General features: G+C 36.3%; 1 protein-coding gene across 13 annotated transcripts in view; it reads right to left on the bottom strand.

Moving 5' to 3' along the window:
* LOC116594363 (ankyrin repeat domain-containing protein 26-like) overlaps positions 1–12,060 on the bottom strand; it is a 636,289-nt gene that overhangs the window by 493,951 nt on the left and 130,278 nt on the right. For 5 of the 13 annotated variants that reach the window (XM_032349687.1, XM_032349690.1, XM_032349685.1 and 2 more), the window contains 2 exons: positions 9,966–10,078; positions 8,144–8,273 (listed from right to left, as the gene is read on the bottom strand). The exons of the other annotated variants lie outside the window; for them this stretch is intronic. In XM_032349687.1, the coding sequence (XP_032205578.1) occupies positions 8,144–8,273; positions 9,966–10,078 (243 nt within the window). The remainder of the gene's footprint in view (positions 1–8,143; positions 8,274–9,965; positions 10,079–12,060) is intronic. 13 annotated transcript variants of the gene reach the window in all.

Genomic DNA, 12,060 nt, shown 5'->3' with positions numbered 1-12,060 from the left:
GGATTATTTGTTCCATTTCTTTGAAAAAAAATGGATGGGATTTTGATAGGGATTGCATTAAATGTGTAGATTGCTTGAGGTAGCATAGACATTTTCATAGTATTTATTCTTCCAATCCATGAGCATGGAACATTTTTCCATTTCTTTGTGACTTCCTCAATTTCTTTCATGAGTACTTTATAGTTTTCTGAGTATAGATTCCTTGCCTCTTTGGTTAGGTTTATTCCGAGGTATCTTATGGTTTTGGGTGTAATTGTAAATGGGATTGACTCCTTAATTTCTTTTTCTTCTGTCTTGTTGTTGGTGTAAAGAAATGCAACTGATTTCTGTGCATTGATTTTATATCCTGACACTTACCTGAATTCCGGTACAAGCTCTAGCAGTTTTGGAGTGGAGTCTTTTGGGTTTTCCCCATATAGTATCATATCATCTGCAAAGAGTGATAGTTTGACCTCTTCTTTGCCGATTTGGATGCCTTTAATTTCTTTTTGTTCTGACTGCTGAGGCTAAGACTTCTAGTACTATGTTGAATAGCAGTGGTGATAACGGACATCCCTGCCATGTTCCTGATCTGAGCAGAAAAGCTTTCAGTTTTTCTCCATTGAGGATGATATTTGCGGTGGGTTTTTCATAGATGGCTTTGATAATATTGAGGTATGCACCCTCGATCCCTACACTTTGATGAGTTTTGATCAGGAAGGGATGCTGTACTTTGTCAAATGCTTTTTCAGCATCTATTTAGAGTATCGTATGGTTCTTGTTCTTTCTTTTATTAATGTATTATATCACATTGATTTGCGGATGTTGAACCAACCTTGGAGCCATGGAATAAATCCCACTTGGTCGTGGTGAATAATCCTTTTAATGTACTGTTGGATCCTATTGGCTAGTATTTTGATGAGAATTTTCGCATCTGTGTTCATCAAGGATATTGGTCTGTAATTCTCTTTCTTGATGGGATCCTTGTCTGGTTTTGGGATCAAGTTGATGCTGGCCTCATAAAATGAGTTTGGAAGTTTCCTTCCATTTCTATGTTTTGGAACAGTTTCAGGAGAATTGAAATTAATTCTTCTTTAAATGTTTGATAAAATTCCCCTGGGAAGCCGTCTGGCCCTGGGCTTTTGCTTATTTGGAGATTTTTGAGGACTGTTTCAATCTCCTTACTGGTTATGGGTCTGTTCAGGTTATCTATTTATTCCTGGTTCAGTTGTGGTAGTTTATATGTCTCTAGGAATGTATCCATTTCTTCCTGATTGTCAAATTTGTTGGCGTAAAGTTGCTCATAGTATGTTCTTATAATTGTTTGTATTTCTTTGGTGTTGGTTGTAATCTCTCCTCTTTCATTCGTGATTTTATTATTTGGGTCCTTTCTCTTTTCTTTTTGATAAGTTGGCCAGGGGTTTATCAATCTTATTAATTCTTTCAAAGAATCAGCTCCTAGCTTCATTGATTTGTTCTACTGCTTTTTTAGTTTCTATTTCATTGATTTCTGCTCTGATCTTTATGATTTCTCTTCTCCTGCTGGGTTTAGGCTTTCTTTCTTGTTCTCTCTCCAGCTCCTTTAGGTGTAAGGTTAGGTTGTATGTTTGAGAACTTTCTTGTTTCTTGAGAAAGGCTTGTATTGCTATACATTTTCCTCTTAGGACTGCCTTTGCTGTGTCCCACAGATTTTAAACCATTGTGTTTTCATTATCATTTGTTTCCATGAATTTTATCAATTCTTCTTCAGTTTCCTGTTAGACTCATTCATTCTTTAGAAGGATGCTGTTTAGTCTCCATGTATTTGGGTTCTTTCCAAATTTCCTCTTGTGATTGAGTTCTAGCTTCAGGGCATTGTGGTCTGAAAATATGCAGGGAATGATCCCAATCTTTTGATAGCGGTTGAGATCTGCTTTCTTCTTCTTTTTTTCTTAATCCACTCTGACATCCTATGTCTTTTGATTGGACCACTTACCCCATTTATATCTAAAGTAATTATTGATAGATATGTATTTATCATTTTACTGCTTGCTTTGTGGTTGTTTCTGGAGATTTTCTCTGATCATTTTTTGTGTCTTCGATGTTTCACTGGTTTTCTTTAGTGATATATTTGGATTTCTTTCTCCTCTTTGAGTATTTATCAATGGTTTTGTTTTCTTTTTAGAGAGGGCACAAGTGGAGTGGGGAGAAGGAAAGAGAATCTTAAGCAGACTCCATGGCTGGAATAGAGTGCAATGCAGGGCTCAATCTCACAACCCTGAGATTATGACCTGAGCTGAAATCAAGTCAGATGTTTAACCAACTAAGCCACACAGGCACCACTATTAGTGGGTTTTGATATATAATTTGTATATAACCTCTTCTGCATATAGCAGTCTATATTAAGCTCCCGGTCATTTAAGTTTGACCCCATTCTTTTCTCTTCTTCTCCCCATGCTTTAGGTAAGGTATTATATTTTATATCCTTTTTTCCTGAGTTCCTTAATTTATTTTTTATATAAATGTTCATTTTTGTTACTTTTGGGTTTCTGCCTTTATATTGTTACTTTTGGTCTCTTCTTTCCACTCAAAGAGTCCTCTTTAATATTTCTTGAGGGGCTAGTTTAGTAGTCACAAACTCCTTTGGTTTTTAATCTGGGAAACTCTCTCTTTCCTATTCTGAGTAATAGGCTTGCTGGATAGAGTATTCTTGGCTCCAGATTTTTCCCATTCACCACGTTGAATAGATAATACCACTCCCTTCTGGCTTGCAAAGTTTCTGCTGAAAAAGTTCCCACTAGCCTTAAGGGGTTTCCCCTGGAAGTTACTGATTTGCTTTCCTGCTTTTAACATGTTTTCTTTATCAGTATATTTTGCAAATTCAATTACAATAGGTCTTGGTGTTGGCCTACTTTTGTTGATTTTGATAGTTTTCTGTGTCTCCTGGATCTTGATGTCTGTTGCCTTCCCTAGATTAGGGAAGTTTTCTGCTATTATTTCTTGAAATAAATTTTCTTACACCTTTTTTCTCTCATCTTCTACTGGGACTCCTATAACATGAATGTTATTACATTTGATGGAGTCACTGAGTTCCCTAGGTCTGGTCTCATTTTGCATAATTCTTCTTTCTCTCCCTTCTTCGGCTTCATTACTTTCCATTACTTTGTCTTCTAAGTTGTTAATTTGTTCCTCTGTTTTTTCCAGCCTGCTGTTCATTGTTCATTAGGTGTGTTTATCTCATTTATTCCACTCTTCATCTCTGATTCTTTCTTAACTCTTTTATCTCTTTTGTAAGGGTCTCATTGATGTTGTCCGTTCTTTTCTCAAGTCCAGAGAGTATCCCTATGGTCACTGCTTTAAATCCTCCATCAGGCATGATATTTACATCTGTCTCACTTCAATCTCTGGACCCGTGGCCTTATCCTGTTCTTTCACTTGAGATAAATTCCTCTGTTTTTTTTCATTTTATCTAAGTATCTACCAGCTTCTCTGTGTTAGAAAAGCCAGTTATGTCATCTGCTCCTGAAAGTAATGGACTTATGAAAAAAGATGTCATGTAGCACGCAGGGTCTCATGCTTAGGGGAGTATCTCTAGTGTGTGCAGCATGCACTCTGCTGTTGTGTTCTGGCTGCTCTATCCTTCAGGCCAGACATCTGCAGAGGCTCTCCCTCACTGCTGTGGGCAGTGTTTGATACCTGGGCCTGAATGTAGCTACTTTTAACTAGGTGTGCTCTGGTGTGCTTGTGAAATGAGACCTGTCACTGCCTCCACTGGAACTGAGGCCCTCCTGAATCTGGTCAGATGTGATGTGACAGGGGCTTGTGCTGATTTACTCGGGGAAAGGCCTGCTGTGGTGTAACTGAAGCAAGAATGACTGAGCAGGGCAGTTCCACTGGAGTGCAAGGGGATGGTGCTTGGTGTAAGCAGATTAGGCAGCCAAGGTCCGAGCTGCACTACTTCCCACAGATGGCTCCTGTAAATTTGTGCTGAGGGGCAGTGGAGGGAAATGGTACCAGCTGGTTCCTTTGTTCCTAGAGAGGGATCTCTGTGAACACTGACTCTCAGGGAAATGCTCTGAGAAGAGTGAGTAATTTCCCTACTGTATGCCCCAGACACTGTTCAGATCACCGTTTCCTTGCTGTATGCTCCCTGCTGTTTGCCTGCCTTCTCTCCAAGAGCAGCACAGTGCCTATACAGGCTCCATCCCAGCCAAGCCAAATGACCTTTAGAATTCCAGGTTTTAAGCCCTCCTAATTGTAAGAACTCATGAAATTAAGCTCCTCTCACTTCCCAAGCCAGTGGCTACAGGGAAACCTCTTTGTGCAGTCCCATGTCTTGCTCCTGCCCTTCTCCATGATGACTCCCTCTCCTCTGCAGCAACCAGGATCTGTTTCTCTCCTAAACCACATCTCTGTACTTCCTACCTTCTTTGATGTGGCCTCTTCTCTCTATTAGTGGACTTTCTTCTATTAGTCTTCAGGGATTAGGTGAACCTAGGCTCCTCTTACTCTGCCACCATCTTCCTTTCTCTTAAGATATTTTTCTAAGATTCCCTTCAATTACAAATTATTACAACTGGCAGGAACACCTTTACAGACTTTCCCCTCAAGTTAGGGGAAAAGAAAAACTCACAAGCAGAGAGACAATATGATTTGAACTATAATAGCTGAAAACCTAGAAAAACTACCAAAATTTGACCTTTTACCTGATCTCCATTAACTGAAATTCTAAAAGAAAAGAAATAGGCAGCTTTGAGTATTTTTTAATCAATCCAATACTCAATCATTATTCTACTTTCATCAGTGAGGAAATAAAGAGAATATTATGAAATGATTTTTAATCTTTTCAGTAGAAAACCAAAGGTACTGTCCTTTGGTTTTAAATTGGTTTTAAATTGAATATAACTTCTCCTTTATCTTACTCCAAGCTTGTTTATGTGGGGAGGTAAGTAAGACCATCTCATCTTTATGTTGTGCCACAGAGCTTTCCCATATCATACAAATAGGCTTTGAAAAAAAATTTTTTTTTGGAATTCAAACTGCTTATCTACTATTTGTCTCAGATAACTCCATTAAATAAAACCTGATAATTTACAGCTGTATTCTTGAAATAATGTAATAAATGCTTATTCCATTAATTACATACTGAGCTATTAAAGTACATATCTTTCTATTTAAACTAAAAGAAGACAGATAAAGACAACTGTGTTTTCTGAGAATGTAGGATCTCTGCCAAGAACAGGATCAACACCAGTGTTATAACCAGGTTAAAAGAGTATCTAATTGTGAGTTGTAATTTTGGATTAGCAAGATTTCAAAACAGGAAAGCTGAAGGCCCAGTGTTCATCTTTTCCTTCCTAGATGGTGAAATGTATGGATAAGTCTACACTTTATAACAAGTTCATAAAACATAATAAAGTAAATAGTAGAGAGCAGATCCTACAACCAAGATTTGATGAAAATGGTTATGGGAGGCACTGAGTGAGAGACTAAAGATATGAATGGAGAAAAGAAACAGGACTCTATCTTTCTGAGCCTAACTTCTCATCAGATCATGGAGTCAGCAAGGCATAAGTTGGTAAAAGTCTCCTTTTTAAGAAGAAAAAATGTCTACAGGGCGCCTGGGTGGCTCAGTCGGTTAAGCCGCTGCCTTCGGCTCAGGTCATGATCTCAGGGTCCTGGGATCGAGTCCCACATGGGGCTCTCTGCTTGGCAGGGAGCCTGCTTCCTCCTCTCTCTCTCTCTGCCTGCCTCTCCAACTACTTGTGATTTCTCTCTGTCAAATAAATAAATAAAATCTTTAAAAAAAAAAAAGAAAAAATGTCTACAGAGGTAAAGTTAAGTTCCACTACAGTGACTTTTTTATTATTTTATAAGTGAGTGGTAATTTGCAAGACAACTAGGGGAGATGTCTCATAAAATTTGTTTAGACAGTGACATACGGATAGACATATAGATCAATGCATTAGAATTGGCAATCTAAAGAGAAATTGCTACATTATGGTGAACTGACATTCAATGAGGATATAAAACAATTACATGGAATAAAAATAGTCTTTTTAACAAATGGTACTGGGACAAATGGATATCCACATGCAAAGTAATAAAATTAGACCTCTACCCCATAGCATATATACAAAATTAATTCAAAACATAATAGCTAAAACTATAAAACTCTTAGAAAAAAACATAGTTGTATCATTTGTGACTGGCTTTGGCAACAGTTTCTTAGATATGACACCAAAAGACAAAAAAAGATTAAGTATATTACATCAAAATTAAAAACATCTTTGCTTTAAACATCACCATCAATAAAGTGAAAAGGCAAGCTACTAAATAAAAGATTTGAAAATCTTATATCTGATAGGGGATCTGTATATAGGACATGTAAATAACTCTTACAATAATGAAAAGACAATCCAATAAACAAACAGGCAAAATAATTGATTCATTCTTTAAGGAAGATCTAGAAATGGATAATTACACACATAGAAAGATGAGATGCTCAACATAATTAAGTTTCTGTTTGTTTGTTTGTTTGTTTGTTTTTAAACGTTTTATTTATTTGACAGAGAAAGAGAACACAAGCACGGGGAGATGCAGAGGGAGAGGGTGAGGGAGAAGCAGGCCCCCAGATGAGCAGGGAGCCTAGTAAAGGGCTTGATGCTAGGACCCTGGGATCACGACCTGAGCTAAAGTCAGATACTTAACCAATTGAGCCACCCAGCCACCCCTCAACATCATTAGTTTTAAGGAAAATGCAAATCAAAACCACAAGATTGATGGAACTCATCAAGTATATGATACCTAACTAAACAAGTCAGTCAGAGAAAAACAAATACCATAAGATTTTACTCATCTGTGGACTTTAAGAAACAAACAGATGAACATAGGGAAGGGGGAGAAAAGAGAAATGGAGCAAACCATAAAAAATTTGTAACTAAAGAGAAAAAACAGTGTTGTAGTGTAGGTGGGTAGGGGGTAGGCTAGATGAATGATGGGGATTAAGGCGGGCACTTGTGATGAGCACTGGGTGTTGTATGTAAGTGATCAATCACTGAATGCTACTCCTGACACCAATATGTTACCTAACTAAAATTTAAATAAATCTTGAAACAAATGAACAAATAAAACCCCACAAAATGCCATTTCACATCCACTAGAATGACTATAATAAAAACAACAGATAACAACAAATATTGGCCCAAAAAAAAGGAAAAATGAGAACCATCAAACACTGCTAATGAAAATGTAAAATGGTGCAGCCATGTTGGAAAACAGTGTGGCAGTTCCTTAAAGGGTTAAAAAAAAAGGGGGGGGGGCTAGAGAGCTACCATATGACCCCGCAATTCCATTTATAAGTATATATGCAAGAGAAATGAAAACATGTTCACATAAAAACTTGTACATGTGTGTCCACAATGACATTATCAACAATAACTAAAAACCAAAACAACCCAGGGTGGCTGGATGGCTCAGTCATGAAGCGTCTGCCTTCAGCTCAAGTCATGATCCTAGTCCTGGGATCAAGTCCTGTGTCAGGCTCCCTACTCATCAACAAGCCTGCTTCTTTCTCTCCCACTCCCCCTGCTTATGTTCCCTCTCTCTCTGTGTCTGTCTCTGTCAAATAAATAAATAATAAAATCTTAAAAAACAAACACACACAAAGGTCCACCAACTAATAAATAATAAATAAAATGCGGCACGTCCATATAGTGGGATACTATTCGGCAATAAAAAGAAATAAAGCACTGACACATGCTACAAAATAGGTATTGAAATGAAATGAAATGAAAACATTATGCTAAATGAAAGAAGGCAGTCACAAAGGACCACACACTGTGTGATTCCATTGACATGAAATTTCCAAAATAGGCAAATCTATAGAGACAGAGAGTAGAGTAGTGGTTCCCAAGGGCTAACAAGAGTAGGGAAGGGGAAACTAGCATAGGGAAACAGGTAAAAGATACAAGTTTCTTTTTAGGGTGACAAAATGTTCTAAAATTGATGGTGGTACTCTTTGAATATGTATGTTATGCTCATTTTTATCTCAAAGTTGTTACCAAAAAATGTAGGAGGTATATAAAATTAATAGAACAAATCTGTATTTCACTGCTCAAAGCACTGAGTAACTTATTTCCCAAAATCAAGTGATTCTGAAGTCCCAAAACTAATTAAAAATTACCTTATGTTTTAGCATATTAATCTGAATATCCGTTTCAGCGTGACTGGTTCTTAAATCTCCGTGGAAACTAAGATCTTCATTTTCATATTCACTTAACTTTTTTCTTGTCACTTTTAAAAGTTTCTTAAATCTGTGGAAAGTATAGAATGAGTAAGTCAGGTTCTTTAAGAGTAAAGATTTATTATTTAAATAGATTATATGTTCTATCATATAAGGAAGTCTATAAATTATGATCTCTCATTTGTTCCAATCTCACATTGAGAACATACTAAATAAATTATAATCTTAGGGAGCAACTGACACCACCAAAAGATGAGTTACAGAATGGAAAAAGGTATTTGCAAGTAACATATCAGATAAAGGGCTGGTATCCAAAATCTATAAAGAACTTATCAAACTGAATACCCAAAGAACAAACAATCCAGTCAAGTAATGGGTAGAAGAAACGAACAGACATTTCTCTAAAGAAGACACACAAATGGGCAACAGACACGAAAAAATGCTCAGTATCACTTGGCATCAGGGAAATAAACACAAATCAAAAGCACGAGATATCACCTCACACCTGTCAGAATGGCTAAAATGAACAAGTCAGGAAACAACAGATGTTGTCAGGCATGCAGAGAAAGCAGAAGCCTCTTACACTGTTGATGGGAATGTAAACTGGTGCAGCCACTCTGGAAAACAGTATGGTGGTTCCTCAAAGAGCTGAAAATAGAGCTACCCAATGACCCAGCAATTGCACTACTATGGATTGACCCCAAAGATATAAAGTGATCCAAAGAGGCATCTGCACCCCAATGTTTATAGCAGCAATGTCCATAATAGCCAAAGAAGATGTGGTGCATAAATATGTACAATGGAATATTACTCAGCCATTAAAAAAATAAAATCATGCCATTTGCAATGACATGGATTGAACTAAGGTATTATGCTAAGCAAAAGAAGTCCATCAGAATAAGATAATTATCATTTGATTTCCCTCATATGTAGAATTTAAGAAACAAAACAGAGGAGCATAGGGGAAGGCAGGGAAAAATAAAACAAGATGAAATCAGAGCAGGAGACAAACAACAAGAGACTCTAAATTATAGGAAACAGGGGCGCCTGGGTGGCTCAGTGGGTTAAGCCGCTGCCTTCGGCTCAGGTCATGATCTCAGGGTCCTGGGATCGAGTCCCACATCGGGCTCTCTGCTCAGCAGGGGGCCTGCTTCCCTTCCTCTCTCTGTGATCTCTTCCCTTCCTCTCTCCTACTGTGATCTCTCTCTGTCAAATAAATAAAATAAAATCTTTAAAAAAAATAATAAATAAATAAATAAATAAATAAATTATAGGAAACAAAATTGATGGTTGCTGAAGGGGAGGAGGGTAGGAGGATGGGGTAACCAGATTATGGACATGACACCTGATGTAATTAGCTCTGGGTGTTCTAGAAGACTGATGAATCACTGAACTCTACCTCTGAAACTAATAATATACTGTATGTTGATTAATTAAATTTAAATTTAAAAAAATAAGCTAAACCAAGATAACTTTTGATGTGATCAAACAAAAACACATCTAGGTTTTTCGACATTAAAATATTTGTTTGAAGGGAAGAACATTATTAAAAGGAAAGATTACCAAAAAACAAAGATAACTTGCAGAAACTATTCAAGGTAGACAATAAAAAGTGCAGTTGTTACTGTTAAAGGAACTGTAAGGAATCATTAAATATTAAGTATAATATTCTGGTAATAATTTCTATTTAGGTTTTAATAAAGTAAAATTACAGTTAAATCAAGTAATTAATGGTTAAAGTGATCTGAAATATTAGTCTTACCTAGTAATCTCTTTTTCTAATTCACCATTTTTCTTCATTTCTTGATTCAAACTACATTCAAGAGATTGCTTTAACTCAATAAATTTCTTTATCTGTCCCTTTTCATCATCAGACTTTGAAAGAAAAATTTTAAAGAAAGTTATTTTTAAAAATCTCAGTACACATTCTTCTTCCATAAAATATTATTTCTCATGCATTCATGAGTAATACATATTTAGACAGGTTCATAACAAAAGTTTAAAATTTTATAAATTTTGTAAATTATAACTTATAATTTTAAATTTTATAATTATATAAAGGTTTATAAAACTATATTATCTAAAACTAAAATTATAAATTTTATAAATAATAATTTATAATTTTAAATTTATATAATGTAGTTTGTAATTTATAATTTTAAATTTAATATAAGGTAGTTTTATAAACCTGATGCCAATAAAAACATATTTCAAATATAAGTACCTTTCTTCAAACATCTTAAACTGGTTTTACATTTTCATCACTATTTTTTGTAGAATGTAAATTGCCAAAATTTACTTGTTCACTACAGAGGTTCTTACCCATATTAATACTAAGGGTTAATGAAAAATTTTTTAAAACTGGCTATATTTACATTTTAGTTTCCAAAGATGCCCTAGAAACTTTTTCATCCATAGCTTAAGAGACTCTGGGTTTTGTGAGATCACACCTTTTTAAGACAATCTCTGAAAAATTCCTATGCAGTCCCCATTATAGTTTTGATGGTCGTCTGACTTTAGGATGAGATACTCTCATTCTCTCCAAGCATTGCAATTTCTTCTCTTCTATTAACTATGTTTTTTGTCAAATAAAGTCTTCTTGATATTATATAAAAATTTTAGCTTAACTCTTGCAGCTTTTTCTATCACCCTGCTTCCCCCTTCACTGGACTTGAACATTCTTTAATGTATCATCTCATCCACAGATTCATCTTTTCATCACTTATTTTCTTCTTTTACGTTAAAATCTGAGTTTCAATCTTGGAAACTCAAAATTTTTGAGAGTCATCAAGGATCTTTTTTTGAAGTCCTTATCCTGCTTTACTTCTCAGCAGCAGCTGAAAGCAATGACTTTACCCTCCCCCTCTGCGCTTTTTTTTATACTTTTTTTTTCAGGGTTCCAAGATTCATTGTTTATGCACCACACTCAGTGCTCCATGTAATACGTGCCCTCCTTAATACGCACCACCAGGCTCAACCAACCCTCCAACCCCCTCCCCTCAGTTTGTTTCTCAGAGTCCACAGTCTCTCATGGTTTGTCTCCCCCTCCAATTTCCCCCAAGTCACTTCTCCTCTCCATCTCCCAATGTCCTCCATGTTATTCCTTATGCTCTGCAAGTAAGTGAAACCATATGATAACTGACCCTCTCTGCTTGACTTATTATCCCATTTTATTTCTAAATGACAGCAAGTTCATATATTTAGTCCCTGACCCTTGCTATTCCTTTCAAATCCTCTGAGTTGTTTAAATCTCAAGACTTCAAAACCAGATTCTCTAATCTACATCTCCAGCCTTAAACCCTTTACTGAAGTCATCTGTACTTCCTTCTAGTTCCTTGTAGGCAAGGAACCTCAACCACACATTCAAAAACCATTACCTGATGTGGATTACCTTTATAGACAGCTAATTTTTTTAAAAGATTTTTAAAATGTATTTATTTGAAATAGACACAGAGTGCACAAATGGGGTGAGGAGAGAGAGGGTAAGAAGCAGACTTCCAGCTGAGGAGGGAGCCCAATGCAGGGCTCAATCCCAGAACCCTGAGATCATGGTCTGAGCTGAAAGCAGGTGCTGAACTGACTGAGCTACTCAAGTGCCCCTAGATAGCTAGTCTTGTACATTTCATGTTGATTCTTTTTGGTATTACTGAGTTTATTGTTACTTTATCATTTCATGAGGCACCCTTACCCTTAGGTTGCTGACCATTATACTTTGTCTTGCTTTTCTTTTAGGATGCAAAGGTTCTGCACAAGGGTGATTATAAATTGTTTGCCTCTGTTTTCTTTTGAATAATTGCCTATTCCATAGAGACTTGATCTTATGGAAGTCTTCTGAAGTTCTTTTCAGACACATATTT

This window comes from Mustela erminea, chromosome 6 (genome assembly GCF_009829155.1).
Source record: "Mustela erminea isolate mMusErm1 chromosome 6, mMusErm1.Pri, whole genome shotgun sequence".
NCBI lineage: Eukaryota > Metazoa > Chordata > Mammalia > Carnivora > Mustelidae > Mustela > Mustela erminea.
This window is presented reverse-complemented; position numbering and strand designations above follow the sequence as displayed.